Source organism: Conger conger, chromosome 3 (assembly GCF_963514075.1).
Source record: "Conger conger chromosome 3, fConCon1.1, whole genome shotgun sequence".
NCBI classification, from domain to species: domain Eukaryota; kingdom Metazoa; phylum Chordata; class Actinopteri; order Anguilliformes; family Congridae; genus Conger; species Conger conger.
This window is the reverse complement of record NC_083762.1, coordinates 13,198,238-13,218,036: the sequence shown is the minus strand read 5'-3', so window position 1 is coordinate 13,218,036 and position 19,799 is coordinate 13,198,238. Positions and strand designations below refer to the sequence as shown.

Below are 19,799 nucleotides of genomic sequence, written 5' to 3'. Positions count from 1 at the left end.
CTTTATCCAGCTAGACACTATGACCAGCTAGCCTGGAACTTGAAAATAGCGTAAAACTGCTTCAAATGCCAACTGGTCTCAACTGGTCTTAGCTGGTCTTTCTTTTCAGCAGGGCTGCTACTGTATTTGAGCTGGGAGGCTACAGCAGTATTGCTTGTTGAGGGACGGGTGAAGTGGAACACAGCTGTGGGGATATGTGTGTTTCTGGGTCAGTGGATAATGATGGCAGCAGCGCAGCCGTGCAGCTCTGAAAGCCTGTATTTCACTGGGTTTCAGTGGATGTCTGGCGTCTTCCCCGAATCTGGGCTCAGTCAAACGCCGTCTGTCTGTCTGCTGGACCAATCAAAGGAGAAGGCACATCTGAGCCAATCACAACCCTAGAGTGTGTTCCGATTATACACTTGCATGTTTCTATGGATATGATTATGTTTTGTTAAGTGTACATTTAACAAAATACCTTTAACAAAAGATAATCATATCCAAGACAAGTATGGACTTTTTGTTGTGAATCCCAAACAGTCGATGACTAAAATTCAAAACTTGTCCCTCTGCACAGTGATTATCTTTGACATTTTGTGCGAAGTGAACTCCAGTGAGCCATGCGTTTTTACAGCATGAAGTTATCCATGCCTTTCCCCCCAAGGTGGTTGTCCACAGCGGTCCTCTGAGTGGGGGTGTTCACCGGGCCTGCTGAGACGGAGACCGGACATTTCTCAATGTTAAGACAAATCCCAGTATCAGTATGTATCTAACAATACGTCTTTACAAAGACCATTGTTCCCATTGATAATTACATGAAATTAGCTATTAACTAATGTTTGCTCATTTTTATCCAAACATACTTACAGTTATACTAAGCAGGGGCCAATCCCCCCCTTGAGCAATGTGGGGTTAAGGGAAACTGCACTGACCATTTTGTGGCTACAATGGGGCTTGAAACACCACCCTTCCAGGTCCCAGTCAAGCACATTAGCCACTAGGCTATCAACTGCCCAGCACATAAACACAAAATATAGCCCTCAAAATTAAATGAAAATGAGGGAAATTATCTATATTCACCTCCAATCCCGAAGTGGCTCTGTCCACTCATTCCACTCAGCCTTCGGAGTGCCTGCCCACAAAAAAGAACCAAACTTTGGCCGTGCTAGTCTGTGTGTTAGTCCAGTAATTATCTCAGGTTGAAAAAATCATACATTGAATTAGAAAAATATCCCTTGCGTTTTGTTTTTTCTAAGTTATATTTCCCCTGTTTTCCTGATGTTCTCCACTTTCCTCAATCTCTCCTGATCTCCCCTGCTGGAAATCCCACAGGTTTGAGTTGGTGAATCTGTTCTGTCTGTAGTCAGTTAGTCCTCCAGTTTGGCTTACTCTACTCTACTCGATTCAGGGCCTGTTTCACAAGCTGGGTAACTGCACTTAGTAAAGCTGGTACCCTCCCAAATCTGGAACATGGACCAAAGAAAAAAGACATGTTCCGCGTTTTACTCAGTGCAGTAATCCGCCCATCTTTAACTTGCTTTGACAAACCACAGACCAGCAATGGTGAGCTAAATCCAGATTCGAAGCCCAGCTAACGTGTTAAAGTTAGCTATCTTTCCTCAACATATTAAACGGTTTTCTATTTGCCATGAATGTTAGCTAACCGCTTGAAATGGTAGTTCGCAGCGAACATAAATGGCTGATAACAAACGTTGACAATCATTTAGCTGTTATAATGCACTTCCCTGCTGAAAGAAAAAAATATAAATAAAAAACAGCGCAATCTAGACTTTGACCAGTTTGACCAGCTCCATATACTCAGCATGGTTTCACCAGTTCAAGCTATGTTTTGAAATAGTTGGTAGCGAGTAATTTAAAGCCGTTTGTAGCTGGATCTTACTCCAGGGTTTAATCATTGCGATATTTATTACCTTTTTAAAAAAAAAATGCCCCAAAAAAACAAACAGGTAATCACATTGTTAGAACCAATCCTTTTGTATAAAAAGGCGTTGGTGGCAAACTCAGTGGAATGTTAAAATCGTTCAACAGTATCTGTTTGCTGCAAACATTTTATCCGCGAACGTTCGCCGTCTTGAAAAGATCTTAGCTGGATTTGTGCCTAGTGTCCCGTCCGCTCTGGGCCTTACCTCCCCGCTGTTGGACTCGGAGCTGGAGCTGGAGCTGTCGGAGCGGCTGCACCTGAGGGAGACGAGCTCCGAGAGTCCGGAGGAGACACGTACTCGGCTGGAGCAGGACGCCGTGGCCTGGGGACAGAGGGGAGCGGCACGCGTATTAAAACCCTTTGAAGAGCATGGTTTTTGTTTGGAATATTTATTCATTTTTTTATCTAAGTGATAGTTGTCGAACTCCGTCCTGCTGAAAAAAAGGCGACAAAAAACGATGTTTTGGTTGTCCAGCTGATACCCAGCGAGACCAGCTCAATTTTCAAGCTGGCATAGCTGTTATTACACCAGGCTGCTGCTTTCAATTATTATTATTTTGTTTTTCACCATTACAATTCCCAATGGAAAATAGTAAAAAATAAAAATAAAAAAAGAAAGAAAGAAAAAAGTATATAATTATACAGTATAGAAATACAATATGACACAACTTCATTTATCACCAGGTGGAAGTTGTGGCTGAAGTGAAAGCAAGTTCTATAATTGGATGCACCACTTCAGACGCCTCAGAAAAGAACAGAAAATAGCATATTTCTATTTTTACTTCAGTCCAACATTGCCCAATAATCCAAATGGGCATGAGGGCAGGAGGAGAGATGGACTCAACTGACTTGGCTTTTTGTTTTCTTTCATTGTTGCCAAGAATTTAATAAAATTAGGGGTTGGATGCCAATGTCAACAGTACGCTGCCAAGACAGTTATTCAGCCACTGAACCCAGTGACACTACAGTTCCCCTCCATGCCGCCTCGGATATCAGGATATAGATATAGCCTTTTTTTCAATCGTGCTTGTCATCGTGGTTGCATGTTATCATAGGTAACTGATTACAGATACGACACGTCCGTTCGTCTTACCACGAAGAAACCCATTTTGAAATTGCACTTCTCCGGGTCGGTGTCTGAGGCTTTGGGACAGACCGTTTCCCTGATTCGAAAGTTCAGCATCAGGTCATGCGCGTTGATTCCCACCGGGATAACCTAGAGGAAGAGGATGAGAATTTACCTGGATGTTTCGGTGATCAAGTTGTTCTACGGTGCAGTTTGTAAATATTTGGGCGGTGACACAATTTGTGTTGTTTGGTTCTGTGCTACATTGGATTTTAAATGTAGCAATATGAGGGTGTTAAGGGCATTTACATCCATATCAGATTATATACGTATATCTCTCTTTACATATTTCCCATTGGGATTTGCAGTGGAGCAATCTGGGGAATATGTGGAGTCTTAATGGTAACACTTAGGTTAATAAGGTTACATGAATTAGCGTGAACTAATGTAGTTGTTAACAACTTTTTAACGATGTACAAAGGATATTCTCAGGTGTTTACATTTTGTGAAAGAGTGGTGTTCCCCCCCCACCCCCCTTTTCCTTAGGTTAAACTTCATTTTGAGGATGTGAACCATATTTGCACAGCTGTGTCAATATCGTTTACTTCAGAGAACGCTGCATAGATTCAGTGTTGACTCAGAACCTGAAAATGAATTATATTCTTACTGACCACGAGAGGGAGCCAGAGACATGGTCTTTGTTGTAATAGTGTATTGCAGAGGTGGGCAATGAGGGCCGGATCTGTTTGTGGTGTTCATACAATTAATTTTCAGGGCTATATTTTGTGTTTATGTGCTGGGCAGTTCATAGCCTAGTGGCTAATGTGCTTGACTGGGACCTGGAAGGGTGGTGGTTCAAGTCCCAGTGTAGCCACAAAATGATCAGTGCAGTTTCCCTTAACCCCACATTGCTCAAGGGGGGGATTGGCCCCTGCTTAGTATAACTGTAAGTATGTTTGGATAAAAATGAGCAAACATTAGCAAATAACTAATTTCATGTAATTATCAATGGGAACAACGGTCTTTGTAAAGACGTATTGTTAGATACACTGATACTGGGATTTGTCTTAACATTGAGAAATGTCTGGTCTCCGTCTCAGCAGGCCCGGTGAACACCCCCACTCAGAGGACCGCTGTGGACAACCACCTTGGGGGGAACGGCATGGATAACTTCATGCTGTAAAAACGCATGGCTCACCGGAGTTCAATTCGCACAAAATGTCAAAGATAATCACTGTGCAGAGGGACAAGTTTTGAATTTTAGTCATCGACTGTTTGGGATTCACAACAAAAAGGTATTTTGTTAAATGTACATTTAACAAAACATAATCATATCCATAGAAACATGCAAGTGTATAATCGGAACACACTCTAGGGTTGTGATTGGCTCAGATGTACCTTCTCCTTTGATTGGTCCAGCAGACAGACAGACGGCGTTTGACTGAGCCCAGATTCGGGGAAGACGCCAGACATCCACTGAAACCCAGTGAAATACAGGCTTTCAGAGCTGCACGGCTGCGCTGCTGCCATCATTATCCACTGACCCAGAAACACACATATCCCCACAGCTGTGTTCCACTTCACCCGTCCCTCAACAAGCAATACTGCTGTAGCCTCCCAGCTCAAATACAGTAGCAGCCCTGCTGAAAAGAAAGACCAGCTAAGACCAGTTGAGACCAGTTGGCATTTGAAGCAGTTTTACGCTATTTTCAAGTTCCAGGCTAGCTGGTCATAGTCTCTAGCTGGATAAAGCTGGTCAAAGAGTAAGCCGGTGGTAAACTGGCGGATGGTAGGTTTAAGATGGAATTTTCAGCAGCTCCAAACATATTTCGCCTCAACTTGCACTCTGACATCATCACTCTGAATTCACATTCCTTGGCACACAACGTAACTGCTCCATATAACCGTTAAACACCTTGCATCATGTAGCTACTGACCCAAACAGTTTGTTGCTACAAACTCTCATAAAATTGATTATGTGTCAGTGGCCTCCTCTGTACTTAATGGATGGGTGTCTGAATCTGTTTTTAAAAGAAAACCTGCATGTAGTAGGACTGCTATTTCACAATACTGTGTTCACAATGTAGGTTTTAGCCGACCCAACCCCTCGTATCCCTCCTTTCAATTTAAACAATGGAGAGTGAAGAGCCTTGGCTCAAGGATCTTATCATGGCCACACCAGGGCTTGAACTACCAACCTTCCAGGTCCCAGTCATGTACCTTAGCCACTAGGCTACAAGGCTACAGAATGCCCCTTTTGATCCCTCTGGTCTGATACAGTTGACAATGATTAATAAGGACTCGCACAGACACAACAAGCAAGGGCACACGCCTTCCTGTGGCCCATTATTTACTAACTTCTGTGCTAGCACAGCAGGGGCAATCCCCAGTCGTCTGGAGTCTGTGGCGGCTCCGGATCCTCCTTTCCCATTGGCCGATCCCCTCTGACAGGCGAAGCCTCGCTCCGATTGGTGAAGAATGTAGGTCACACTGCCTCAGTCTCTCTTCAGCAGCCCTGACCGGCATCTATGAGCACCATTGGGAGTGCACATTTCATACAAGTACCTGACAGACCTTGATCATTTAAATTTTTTAATCTTACCTGATGCAACTGAGCAAATCAAGAGGTCCAGAAGGCCAGGCTTTGAGAGTATTTCATAGGTCCCAATACACCAGACAAGCTCAGTAAAGCATAGAAAAGTATTTGAATCCAAAACAATTACATATTTGACCCATGTATGGTGCTTGAAGAAGTTCTCATCATATGCCCAAAAGTAAATTCAGATTTCAGAGAGCTGACTGGAGGTGGAATAGGTTCATGCCACTCAAAGAGAACCAAACCAAACAGAGCAAAGAAAAATGCAATTGTTTGTGTAAATTGTGTAAAGTGAAATTTAAATAATGGAAAATCAAGAAATATGTGATGACAAATGAAACATTGGGGCATGGATGAAATGAGATTTACACATTTATATTGTGACCTTCAGTTTAAATGCAAGAGACATTTTATTTTTAATATAAGGAGGAGCTCCGAGTCGGGTGGAAGTAGTCGATCTCGGATGGCGGGGATGGGAATTTGGCGCTGGACTGCCGGGGATGCCCCACTTTGGCCTGGAGGGCGAGGGGCAGGTTGGATAGGTTGAGCTTGCCAGGTTTGGGGGGAGTCGGAGGGACCATGGAGTCCTTGGAGGGAGACCCCGAGGAGGAGGCTGGGGAGGACCCCGAACCGGAGCTGGAGGGCTGGCCGAACTTGCTTACCAGGCTCTCAAACTTCTTAGACTCCTGGTACTCCCCCGGGGACGTGGACTTGATGCTGGAGTTGCGCTGGGGAGACGGCGGGGGCTTCTTCCCTCCAGCGGATGAGGAAGAGAGGGACTTCTTCAAAGGGTCGGTGGGAGAGTAAGGCCGGGGTAGGTGGTAAGGGAGGGGGAGGGAGCAAGGTATGGGCAGGGGGCAAGGTTGGACCAGGGGGTAAGGGCGGGGGTGGAGGCAAGGTTGGACCAGGAGGTAAGGGAGGGGGAGGGGGCAAGGTATGGGCAGGGGGTAAAGCAGGTGCAGGGGGTAAAGCCGGGGCAGCGGGTAAGGGAGGGAGTGGGGGAGGGAAGTTGAGGGTGCTCTCAGGTGGAGGAGGGGGGAATTCGGGGGACTTCTGTTGGACCTGCCCCACCGGCTGCCACTTGGGCTTGGTTTTGACCACAGGAGGGGACAGGGGGGGCGTTAGGAGCGGTGGGAGATGTCCCCGGAAACTGATTGGCCATCTGCTTCACCAGAGAGGGCGTGGGGGAGATGGGGTTGGGCAGGGGCAGGCCCTTGGAGGGGAAGCTGTGCTGCTTGGGCAGGGTTGGAGGGGGCTGGTTGTGGGAGTGCCCCGCCGACAGGCTGTGCTGCTTTTTCAGTGGGGCGGGAGGGGGCGGAGTTGGTTCCGGAACACAGGGGAGGTTGGGATGCCTGGGCCACAGGGTTTGGGAGTGGTTTGGGGGGGAAGCCTCCAGAGAAGAGCTTAACGAGGGCCGGCTTAAACATGAAACACCTAATTAAGCCAAATTAACTACTTAAAGATGAACTGGAAGTTCCCACAACTGAATTGTACTCTTCATAACTATATTGCATGTTTAAAACACATCTACCACTTCATATGCCCACACCCCTGCAATCAGTAATGTATGAGTTTTGTCTAACCTTGATAAGAAGTCGAAAATTACGTTGGGGCACCTTTAAGTCTAAGACTTACACAGACTGATAAGATAAGAATCACTGATAAGATGTGTGTTCTGGAGATTCCAATGGAAAGTGCAGAAAATGAATGTTTGTATTTCCATTGAACATTGTATTTCCTTGTGTACATTTCCTTCTATTTTCATGTAAATCCTGTAGCCTATCAATGTATCAAACTGTTCGATAAAACAATCGATGCTGATTCAACTCGTTTTCTCCTTTTTTAATGTATATTAATGCAAATACTTACAAATAAAATCATCTTAAAAGGTAAATCAAAACAAAAATTCCGTCAGGAATATATTATATTTACAAAACTTGCGCTTATAGCGAACAAAGTTTTTAGTTTAAACATCCTGCTAATGTAGCTGCCCCCCTGTCTATTTTTCGTTCGCAGTTCCAGAGAATCAGGATCAGAAGGAACATATAATCCAAAAACAGTAATTCATTTATTTTTTAGAGAGGATGACATGCTTTTGAACATGAGTATCATCTTTAGACGCACTGTCTACTACTAGTGAGTTTGTGCATAGTATCTGTAAATAATGTGGAATATGTATGCAATTAAATAAATGTTTGACTATAAATGTTTCTCCGGTAAATGTCATTTGGCAATAACTTGTGTTTATATTGTGTCCGCACAAAAGGCTTACCTTGTAATTTAGTCACAGACTTCACAACCATGCAGCCAACACATGGCGTTCAGCAAAGTCGTGCTTTTGCTGAACGCCATGATTCCAGTTCAAGTCATCACGAATTGTAATATTAGGTTTTCGACAAATGATCTGTCTCCTTATAGCTACACATTTCCATGAAAGTATAATTATCCTCGAAGCCTAGAAGATTATGAGCAGAGGGAGGAGCCAGTTTTCAGCGCCTGGGACAGCGCCAGGTGTTTGATGACAACAGCAGTATTTAAAATTAGCAAAGAAAAATGAACGTTGATTTCGCGTTCAAAGTGCGTCACAAATCGTTACATAATCAGAATTTAGTTAACTATTTATTTTAGTAGCGAATTCTGATAAATAGGATATTGCCTATATTGTGAGTAGCATTTACAAAATCTTATTTCCTGTGGATGAAAAATATCCAAACATGTCTACGAGGAAGTCAGTTGATTTAGCCTACTTGGATTATTTGATTACAATGATTATTATTGCATTATATCATCACATTTACTTTTTTTTAAAAGGTGACCCAAATTGACCTACCGATCCTAATAGCACAAGTGACATGAGTAAGGGGGAAATGACTGAAACAGGACGACAAATATATCACAGAGGTTTCACGTGATTTAATCGCAGTTTTGAGAATACTTTGGCAATAGGTCTACTGGTTAATGTAATTACTTTCACATGTATTTATGAATTAATTCATTATTATATGACTAACTGGAGCGTTGTGCTGTAAAAGTTGTTATTTTGGCCATAGGGAACAGTGCCTCCCAGTGGTCCGCCAACACCTCTTTCAGCAGCTACGGAGATGGATATTGTTGAGGAAATATTTTTGGTTGCTTTTCCTCCTGGTTCCTTTTACGTGGGTGAAGTTGTATTGGCAGCAATGATGTTGAAGACATATTCAGAGTCAATAGTTGCTCATTACAAATCTTTAGTTTAAAATAAAACAGATTAATCTGTGTGCTCCAGAGCACTTCCAGAGCTTCCAGAGACCAGAGCATTCCAAAGTAATAGTAGGAAGTATCCTAGTCTTTATACATTATAGCTAACCAATCATTTGTCATATAACATCACATTGTCTCTCTTAACCCGCCTTAATATTTTCTGTCACTCTATGAAAGCTGAGCTGTCTTAACCTTTCGCCTCTATAATGATGCAGGCAAATTGGGCTGGTGATCACTAACTCAAAACATTTCTTTCCAAAGACACATATAGACACATAAGGAAATATTTCTTAACAGTGGATTTTCTCTTTAAACAACCATATACAATTTCTTAATGTTAACCAAAATAGTATCAACATTCCATAGTGTAAAAATCACTTCAACACAATTCATAATACCTACTTTTCAGTAATGATCCTAAGTAAAACATGTTTGTGCGATAAACATATGTTAACATGGGGTTCAAAGAAAATCGAAATTATCAAACAAACAAATTCACATTAACAAAAACCAAAAGGGGAGCTCACGTACCTGTGTGAACACAATAATTCTCTGTACATCAACTTTCGTGGTCTCTCTGACATGCACACACCTTTAAAGGAGGAAACCGCATGAGAAACCGTCTCTGTGCACCAGCAAGCTAGCTTAAATGCTACAATAGTCTTATCTGGAAGCGCTAAATTAGCCGAGTCAATCCAGATACAAGTGCCGTACACGACAAAATTCACACATTTACACCAGAACAAACACCATGACAATAAGAAACGTTATCTTTGACCTGTTACAAGATAAACCTGCGCCTCTGTTTAGCTATTTACACCGTTTTTACACGTTATTGAACACAGGAGCACATGTACGACCTTGCCTCTTCAGTAGCAGAGCGCGAACTGAAGCGGCTGGGCGCGAACAAGAAGTAACAAAACATGCCAAAGATCACGTATCCAAATAAAAGCTGCCTAAGACAATAATAAAAGCTCCCCAAAAGAAACGTACACAAAACCAGATATGTACACGAAAAACAACAAACAACAACAAAACATAAACAAAGAAGGAAAATTGATTATTGGTGAAATATAACCATTACATTTATACATCGGTTACATCCACCCTTCCTAGATTTCACCAAAATCTAGACCGTACCTCAGAATAACTAGTCAAAACACAGGGACAGCTGACACAATATCTGAAAACTTGGCTAGGATTTACTGTAAAACTCTAAGCTTTACCATCAGCTGTATAAGCCACCTACTATATAGGTTCAGAGAAAACATATGGGTGATCAAGCCTTAGTCCCTCGTAGATCAATATGATGCCTTTTACACCATATAACATCCTGCCACTTGCGATCACATATCATACTACATGTGAAACACTACATAGGTCACACTGTCCCTTCGATACATTGACAGAATTACAGGTAGGCCTACAAAAAAACAAAGAACAAAAAAACATGTTTGGCCCCTTAAAACAGCGTGAGGAGTGACTGGGACTTTCTCCTAACTGAACGTGCCAAATTATTGAAACAAAAAGGCTGTTGAACCATGGATTCAATGAATCGATTGACCCTTCTACTGACTCTGCCTGTCTTTACATATTTCCCATTGGGATTTGCAGTGGAGCAATCTGGGGAATATGTGGAGTCTTAATGGTAACACTTAGGTTAATAAGGTTACATGAATTAGCGTGAACTAATGTCGTTGTTAACAACTTTTTAACGATGTACAAAGGATATTCTCAGATGTTGACATATTGTGAAAGAGTGGTGTTACTTTCTTCAGGGAGCTGTGTGTGATTCGGTACAGGTTGGCCCCGCTGGACTGCGTGTTGACCCGGGCCAGGGACATGCTGGCGGCCTTCTGTGCCGCGGGGGCCAGGTCGACCTGGAGTGGGGGACGCCCTGCGTAGACACGAGCACAGGGCTAAACGTGGGCGACATGGCGTGGCGTGGGCGTGGGCGACATGGCTCAGGCAGTAAGAGCAGTCTTCTGGCAGTCGGAGGGTTGCTGGTTCGATCCCCCGCCCGGGCTGTGTCGAAGTGTCCCTGAGTAAGACACCTAACCCCCAAATTCTCCTGATGAGCTGGTCGGGGCCTTGCATGACAGCCAATCGCCGTCGGTGTGTGAGTGTGTGTATGAATGGGTGAATGGAGACGCATCAATTGTACAGCCCTTTGGATAAAGAAGCTATATAAATGCCTGCCATTTACCATTTATCATTTAAACGGCCTTCTGCAGCCACTGCCAAAACCAAAAAATAACAGCTTACACTTCATTTACACCCATTTACTGGGTAAATACCAGCTACTTATTTCATTATTGGGTAACTATTTTGATTTAGGTAAGTAGTATGAAACAAAGTCAGTACCATGAAAGATACTGAAATAATAACTGTTACCGAATAATTAATCACAAGTAACTGGTATTTATCCAGTCAATAGTAGGTAATTATCAGCCTGCGAAATAAAGGGTTAATGAATAAGTAAAAATCTTAACAAGCATTGTAGTCTTATATTTAGACTTAAAGCATATTTCTGTCACTTTTTCATTTGCTGAATAAGACAAACATATTGCCAATGATGTGACACAGCATGACTCTTAATGATTCACCCAAGGGGGTAAGATCATTTTATTTGTCAAGTTAAAGCTAATTACAACGAGCTATACAGTATGTTCTGCTTGTGAGGAATAAATAAGATTTTAAGTCTCATTAGAATACTGTGGATAATACTGTGGATAATGTGGATAAGACCGATGTTTTATTTTTGCTGTGTGTGCACACCCTTATTAATTTCCAGGTTGATTCATGTGTCACAAGATAAACTCCCCTCTCTTTCTCTGTTCATCCAAGTCTAACATTGTGCTGCTTTTCAGTTTTATCAATTACTCTCCCAGTGAACAGGCTTTCTATCTGCAACGCCTTTCATTTACAATTACAGACTGGTCATTATTCTTCAGTATATTTCAGTATAACCATTGGTCTTTGCTCAGGTGAAGTCTGAGAGATGTGTGTTGTATGTTGTATGATGTATGTTATAAAATGTCTATTCTGTTTTATGCATTAGCTTGGCATGTAGTTCAGTCATGGTTTTCAAAATATCCTCTTGATAGCAATAAGCCTGTCACCTCTGCTCCTCCAGGTCAGAGGTCAGAGGTCAAACAGCAGTTCACTCACCAGAGCAGCACAGACACTGCAGCAGGACCAGACTGAGAATGGCCACCTTCATTTTCCTTGCTTAACTACAGGAGAAAACTTCAGACCGCTGTCCTCTCTTCTTTAAATAAATGCCCCTCTGCCCCCTGCTCCTGTGCGCTGCCCCGCCCATCCCCTCCCTCGTAACACATGACCTTATGTTCTGTTTGTTCCTCTTAGCATTCAACGCAAACACTATCGACCCACGGGCAAACAGTCCAGTGCTTCAGAGTGGTACAAAGATCCTTCATTTTTGGCTCCCGTTGGATAACAAATGTGGTAAAAGATTTCTACACAAATACAATTATGAATATAACAGATGGTTACATTAGATTTTTATTTATTTATTACATTTGCTTGCAATGGTGAACCGGTTTGTGATTCACCACATTCTACATGAGAAAAACTCTGCTTTAACATGTTCTGTCAATCAGTTAATTCACTCTGAATAACCTTGACTACTGCACACCCATGTGAAAAAATAGTTTACGAAGCATACATTTAAATTCTACTTTGAGTATTCTTGAATATAAAATAGCATCCCTCTGGTATACTTCACCATAGTTATTTCACATGAGCACAGACAAACTTAAATGCTTGTTGCGTAGCATCTTTAATGACGTACTGGAAGTACCCAATTATCACAGTTTATTTGAATCAGATCCAGGGTGATGACATCACTGATTAAAACAGCAAGGCCCCTAGTAACCCTCACCATGGGAACACTGGACTGCTGCCATTCCATTCTCCCCATGTAGAGGCTTTTGCACCTGAGATCCGTGTACACCTTAGATTAGAAATTCTGGAATTACAGCAGAGCAGTCCAGGTGTTAGATGTTAAATGTCCTGCCCTGTGCTTCCTCTGTCCATGAACCCAGCTGATTTCACTGATTAGTTCTGTCTTCTGGCTGAAGACTCAGGCGTTACCTTTCTGACGCTTACCTTACCTTACCTTCCTGAACCCGGAGCCACCTCGGAATTTGGGCTGCAGCCATGTTAGGAAAACCCCAGGCCTACCATCTCAGGGTGGTGTGCTTTAGTCATTTCCACAAGCATTTTTCTTTCTTTGTACTTTCTGCCCCCTGCTGGTGTTCCTGTGCTACTTCTCTCCCTCACATGAATCCGATGAAGTCTTTAAAGGATGCAAATTCCGTGTTCAGTGTCCGCCAACAGCCGTTGCCCTCGATCCCATTCGCGGCAGCAAAGGCTCTCCGTCTCGTTAACGTTAGGCATGGGTCCACAGTTCCCACACTGACACACTGTTCCCACTTCTCTGCTCTGTGTTAGCTTCGGCTGTTTTTCTTGGTCAAAATCTAAAGGTTTGTCCTCTAATTCGGAGCTGTCCATCAAATCAATGAGGCTAGCCAAGTTAGGTTCGTGATATTTCTATGCTAAATTACTGTACTACTGTACTTTTCGTAGGAGTGTCATGTAATTGCCTGGATGAGTAGCTCTGTGTCTCTGTGTTCAAGGGTGGAGTTTGAGCTCCCGTTACCTTCTGGGAAACACAGGCTGGAGATTCAAGCCAAACACGTCCAGTGACATCACTATCATTATGAGAAGTTTTGCCCCATATTTAGGAAATGGCTACAAAGACGGTGATTTTACACACATAATTTAAGCATTTAATCCAAATAAGCTCAACTGCTCAACTGAAACAAGCCTGACAGTGCTCCTTTAAGCACTCAAACTATTGATGGACTACAGTGTGCATGGAGTTTGTGTTATTTGCTTGACATGGTTGAAAGTGTCAACATCAGTCTTCTCCAGCAGGAAAGCCAAGGACACCCATGCAGCCCTTTCCAAATGTTCATATGACTCATGACTATGTTTACAATAAATGTACCAATACAGGCTTTCAGACAAAACAGTGTCATGTATAGATAGCCACGTTTTACTATTGATCCACTTTCCTTTTAAATCTGCAAATGGCTTGAAACTACATTGTATGGCGTTGTGGTATGTGCATTAAGCATCAGCAACAGTATGGAAATCAATTGCATTGTGATATCGACTAATCAGTCCAAACATTTCCATCTATTCCTTTGTGGGGATTAAATGGGCGGAGATCAATTTATTACCTCTGTGCTATTGGGTCCACATCATTTATGACATCAAGAGGGACCTGGCCAATAAATGTTTTAATCTCATCGACTATCTCCTCCCATTGTTTCATGAGATTTTTATACCGGGATTTGTAGCTAGAACTATGCAGTGGCATGATGGTGCAGTGGAAAACACAATTTCTGCAGTACAAATACAGTACGTCCTCCATCAAAATCCCAACCTGGGCCTTTCCGTGTGGATTATGTAGCTCTTAATCCCTTTAGCAACTTTATCCCTCTCCCAGTCTCCCTCCTTCTCCAAAGCGATTAGCCGGCAGGCGGCACATTTTGGGAGGTGATGAGGAGGGCTATGGGGTGGGGAGGCAGTCCACATCACGCCATACAATCCTGACACAAATGTCTGATTTTAAATGTGTGTTTTTATAGTTATTGGTAATAATTTGTACATATGTTTGGTTATGTGTAGTGGATACATTCCTCTGTGATAATCTATTGAGGCATTAAACTATTTGTAATGGTTTATCATAGTTTCCATTTCCAGCCCATTCAATTTTAGCCATTCAATTTTACTCTGAATTCAGCCTCACAACAGTTTGTTCCTGAAAGAGCTTTACCAATTTAAAAATGGTAAATTGTTACATTTGTATATGTTATTGTGAATAAGTTAATTTCCCCATAATCTTGTGTTTGTCCCCATACAGTGGGCATTCACCATAATTGCAGTCTAAAATAAATGTCACTGTGCATTCTGCCAAGGTCACATTACATTACATTACACTGCAGTCATTGGGCAGATAATCTTATCCAGAGCAGAGTGAGTACCCATAACCAGGGACTAGTGCGCTGAAAGATCCTAGAAGGAAGTACAATTTCAAATGTTAAGAGGACAACAAAAATAAGAACTTGGACCCTGTAGATTAATCTGAAGAGTCAAACGAAAGTAGCAATAAAGCCAGACACAACACTGGGAATAAAGTGAGTACAGTATACATTACTAAGCTCAAGTAGTATACCAGTATATTAAGGACTGGTGTTACTCAAACCATAATTATTTGGCCTGTTAATCAGACATTGTTTAATTAAAAATAAATACAAAATGAAAATAACATTTGTGTAGATTAGAGACTTTCAATTTAGATTTGAGACTTTTTTCATATGCTTGAGTACCCACTTTTTAGGTGTTCCACATCTTCATTCATGCTTGGTAATACTGGTAATACAATAAATACAATGTTTTTTGGTCACTTGACTGCAAAATAAACTGTACAGATGAGATATTTTTCTGCAATTATTCATGTCAAAAACAGGAAACTTACATGAAACCTAGCTTTATTGCTCACATGTGGAAAACAGCCAGTTAACCAGTTAGCCCAAGGTCACACTGATGAGATACACAGGTCAACAAAAATTGATATGACATGAAAACATTTTACCATACCTAGTGAACAATGAAAAAGTGCCCAGGGGGTGAACCATAGGAGCGAACATTGAAGCGTTTTTCTTTCAGTGTTATAATAATTGTCAAGACATTTGCAGGATATGAGACAGCACTGCTGACAACAATATAATTAGTAATGTTAGTAATATCAAGAGAAATATTGTTGTAATTTGTTTATAAAGGAAAGGGTGCTGTCCATCCAAGGCTGTTAATATGGCTGCTGACTTTGCACAGTGTGACACTGATTCTAAAATACATCACTGCTTCTGTTCACACCAACAGTTATATGATGGTACACTGGGCACACCCTCTAAATGAAAGTAAAAATACTCAAAGCTTCTTGGCAAATACTGTCAATATCACAAATCAATCACTCAATCAATACAATCAATCAGTCAGTCCATCAATCAATCAGACCTGGGTGAAAAAGGTAATGATTTTGGATTCAAATACTTTTGTGTCCTAGCTTGATCTTACCTGGTGGAATTGAGCCAAAGGCGAGATTCACACTTTTTGAGGGTATGTCATGGGTCCCAATACACCAGATATAAAGTAAAGTAAAGTGTGGAAAAGTATTTGAATTTGAATTGAATTGAATTGAATTTGTATTTGAATCCAAAACAATTACATATTTGACCCAGGTTGCAATCAATCAATCAATCAATCAATCAGTCCAATCAATCAATCAGTCAGTCAGTCAGTCAGTCAATCAGTCAGTCAGTAAGCCTGCCAGCCAGCCAGTCAGTTGGTTATTTAGTTCACTAGAATGTGCAATAAGAGCACTGTGTTCACTGCTACACGCATGACACGCCTGCGTCTTCGCCGTGGCTGCAGTTGTGGACCCCGATTCCCGCGTGTGGGCACAGGAAGATGTTTCTTTCAGTGCCAACACAGCGTAGCTCATCCAGCCAGATTTGGCCCGTTCCTGAGACACAGAAAGGACAGGACCGTGTGTCCGCCATGTCATCGCAGAGAAAAACAGAGAAACTCACACGCCTTAAAGGCATGCTCAGTCATTTCCACAGAACTGTCGCTCCGACACTTATTTTAAATTCTTATTTTACTTTTGAAGTGCTTTTTATGATTATATTTACCGTTGTTTATATTCAGAGAATAATTATTTAGAATTGTGCTATAGTTTCATTTTTGCTTTTTATAAACCATTAGCAGTTATATTAGCAACCAAAATGACTGAGTGGGCCTTTATGATTACAGAGAAGGGTTCAGTAAATGTTGCCGATTCAGAACAGCTGAGCAGCCAGCCGCCCAATACAAGGTTTAAAAGGCCAGATTTCAAATAAATACGTAAATAAATAAGAGCTCATTCAAGAAGTCAAGCGCCACAGTACTGAAGATGTTGGTTCATTCCGGCTAAAACAAAATGTTTGCACAATGTCACTGGAATGTTTTCTCAATGTTATAGCATTTCCACTACATGGCAGTAACAGTGTTAGCTGGAATGGTCTGCAGCTGGATTTCATAGACCTCGTAGATTGGGGAAGATTATGTGTAGTACTAACACTTTTGTTTTTGCATACAAAATGTACATTTAATAATAAATTAATTTAATTGATTTACCAATGTGTGTGTGCGTCTCATAAATTGCCCATGGTACACAAAGCAAAAAGAGGTACATTCTTGTGACTCTTGCAAAAAAACGTACATTGTCGGGAGAGCCCACAAATAAAATTTCCATCACAGTGATTGCATTGTCAAACGTAGGATGACAAAGTCTGAATTGCAACATTGAAGCTCCTCTCTTTCAGCGCTACGGTAAAGTAATTCACAAGATATGATCCAGCACTGCTGACAACAATGCTAACAATGTAAATAACATCAAGCTAAAAGCAATAGCGGTTATACGGTGGTACCCTCTGGCGCACTCTCCAGATGACAGTGGATCCTCTCCACAGCGATTACTGCAATTAAGCGCACCGGTAGGTGGAGAGGTGAGAGGGGCGTTACCTGCTGTGGCCGTGAACACAGCGGTAGCTCGCGTGTAGCCCAGCATTCTGCAGATGACGGTCCCATCCACGGTGTCAAAGCTGTCATCGCACACGGTGCCCCACTGGCCCTGATTGAGGACCTCAACCCGGCCCCGTGTTCCTCCCCCGACGATCCTCACCTCGGATGACCCTGCTGTATACGAGTGCTTAGACGTACCGCTGCGGTATAACCACACAATAACCATCCCCAGGATTTCGGATGGTTCTACAACTATTTCTTTACACGGTATGGAGAGAATACACATGAACAGGGTTCATTCTCTGACCAACAGATTTTTTGACAAAAATAGGCCGTACTCGTATCTTTTCGCTTCTGCAGGCTGGAATGTTCTGCAGCAGAGGGTGCAGGTGACTCACCTCTCTGGCCTTGTTCCCCTTTCTGCCCTTTCTCCCCACGCAGCCCTGATCTGCCCTGCTCCCCCTGCTGTCCCCGGGACCCTAGGAAAACAGGCTGCAATGAGAACTCCCACACATGTAGCATAGCATAGCATGCAATCACATGGCAAAGCATAGCATAGCCTAGCTTAGCTTAGCATAACATAATATAACATAACCTAACATAGCCTAATGTAACATACTGTAGCATAGTGTAGCGTAACTTAGTGTAGCATAGCATAACATAGCATAGCATAGCATAGCATACCAACGATGTTTGACATTTTCCTACCACTAAAGTATTTCTAGTTCCTGAAGCCTGGTCTTGAAAAGGCCCATAATTTCTGCTTCCAAAACAGGACCTGGCAAGCTATTCTACACAATGTGCAGGGGAAAAAATGCTAATGTGTGGAATTCATCTTTTGCTATTTCCATTTATGCGGTTTTCACAATTCATTATGTACCCTAATGAATGGGTATGCAAAACAGGTGTTCAGAACCACAGTTTTATACTAACTGCTGGCTGACTCCAACAGAAGTCTGGCATCCATACAAAGATTATTTCATATTATATGTGGAAATATATTAGAAGAGATTGGAACAGTTGTGTAACAAAATGTAATTCTGTGTTACTGATGCATTCGTTCATCCCCACCCCATGCAACCGTGGGCTATAGGCTATATCAGCACAGAATAAATATCAGGAGTTCTTACAATTTTCACACCAAGATGGGAGTCACAATTAATGTGTGCTTTAGTGAATCAGACAAAATAATTAATTTGCTTAATTTACATAATCTCCACTCTGTTGCAGGAAATATTCTTATGTACAGTTTAAGAGTTTTCAGTTCTATGACATGAATGTACAAATGTATTATTTTATATGTTTACCCATGTCACCCTTTGTTCCATTTCTTCCAGGAATTCCTGCAAAAGAAAAACAATGTGATAAAGCCTTAACCAATTTAGACTTTAGCAGAACTGAAACTTAGCTTTCACAAGGTGCTTTCACAGGAAAACAGAACTTAGAATATAGAAATAGAAAAATAGAATCTGCTGCACATGATTCTTAAAATGCTCATGTTGACAGCTTTTCACAAGAGCTGGAAAGTCCTTACGTATTTCCTGCAGGGGCGTGCATAGATTATTGGTAATGTACAATTCAACAACTAAAGGAAAATAAACTTGAGTGGACGTGGTTTGACTTAGGCATCTTCCCTTGACTAGCTGACTGTTCCCAGCTGATGTGCTATGTCAGGAACTTGCACTTTCACTTCTCATTTTTTTGTTTGGTTTCACCTGATTTCTCCTTCTTCACTGTACACTGTACTTCTTCTAATGTCCAGTTGATATGACTGTGCCCATCACTGCAGCCTGAGTGCAGACTCTCCTGGGGAAAATGTGATGTGAAGCCACCACTTCTCTTCCCCTCCACAGTTCACTAGTGAAGCTTGCACAGTCATGTAGTCTGAGGATGCACCTTCACTCTTAGCTTGAGCAAGCAGACTGTGGACCCATTACTGAGCTAAAGGCGGGTGACTGGTGCTTTCAGACCGGTACATTACATCCTATTTGGCTGACGCTTTTATTACAGTTGATTGGACTAAGTAGGAAACAATCGCCCCTGGAGCAATGTGGGGTTAAGGGCCTTGCTCAAGGACCCCAACAGCTGTATGGATCTTAACATGGCTACACCAACCTTTTGGGTCCCACTCATGCACCTTAGCCACTGTGGTGGAATATGGACCTCCCTTCCTGGCCTGATGAGTTTTCGAGATAGGAAGTACATTTACATTTTACATTTTAGTCATTTAGCTGACACTTTTAATCCAAAGTGATTTACAAGTGCATTAGTTCCTCAATGCTGATGAACCTGAATGGTAGCCAAGGGTTGATTGCCAT

At 42.0% G+C, this 19,799-nt stretch overlaps 2 protein-coding genes across 5 annotated transcripts in view; both read right to left on the bottom strand.

Moving 5' to 3' along the window:
* The window catches only part of LOC133123919 (macrophage receptor MARCO-like), a 76,566-nt gene that overhangs the window by 49,535 nt on the left and 7,232 nt on the right, over positions 1–19,799 (bottom strand). The window contains exons 13-16 of one of the 3 annotated variants that reach the window (XM_061234642.1): positions 18,789–18,824; positions 17,880–17,960; positions 17,482–17,655; positions 15,391–16,441 (exon numbers count right to left, since the gene is read on the bottom strand). The exons of 1 other annotated variant lie outside the window; for it this stretch is intronic. In XM_061234642.1, the coding sequence (XP_061090626.1) occupies positions 16,311–16,441; positions 17,482–17,655; positions 17,880–17,960; positions 18,789–18,824 (422 nt within the window). In that variant the 3' untranslated portion in view covers positions 15,391–16,310. Of the gene's footprint in view, positions 1–15,390; positions 16,442–17,481; positions 17,656–17,879; positions 17,961–18,788; positions 18,825–19,799 lie in introns of those variants that run through there. One more of the 3 variants, XM_061234643.1, reaches the window with a different exon arrangement.
* LOC133124613 (secreted phosphoprotein 24-like) lies at positions 526–12,076 on the bottom strand. Of its 2 annotated transcripts, none has more exons than XM_061235963.1 (6): positions 11,995–12,076; positions 10,593–10,720; positions 3,015–3,137; positions 2,127–2,243; positions 1,060–1,111; positions 526–687 (listed from the first exon to the last, which is right to left on the bottom strand). In XM_061235963.1, exons 1-6 carry the CDS (start codon positions 12,044–12,046, stop codon positions 608–610), a joined length of 552 nt encoding a protein of 183 aa, XP_061091947.1. In that variant the 5' UTR covers positions 12,047–12,076; the 3' UTR covers positions 526–607. The 2 variants fall into 2 exon arrangements, with proteins under 2 accessions (XP_061091947.1, XP_061091946.1); XM_061235962.1 differs by having other exon boundaries at positions 527–690.

Excerpts from the sequence above, each read along its gene's own strand:
- LOC133124613 (XM_061235962.1), bottom strand. The coding sequence starts at position 12,046 with ATGAAGGTGGCCATTCTCAGTCTGGTCCTGCTGCAGTGTCTGTGCTGC. Across the intron at positions 10,721-11,994 it reads GCAGTGTCTGTGCTGCTCTG|GGCGTCCCCCACTCCAGGTC; the intron begins GTGAGTGAACTG and ends GTGTCTACGCAG. Across the intron at positions 2,244-3,014 it reads TCAAAATGGGTTTCTTCGTG|GCCACGGCGTCCTGCTCCAG; the intron begins GTAAGACGAACG and ends CTCTGTCCCCAG.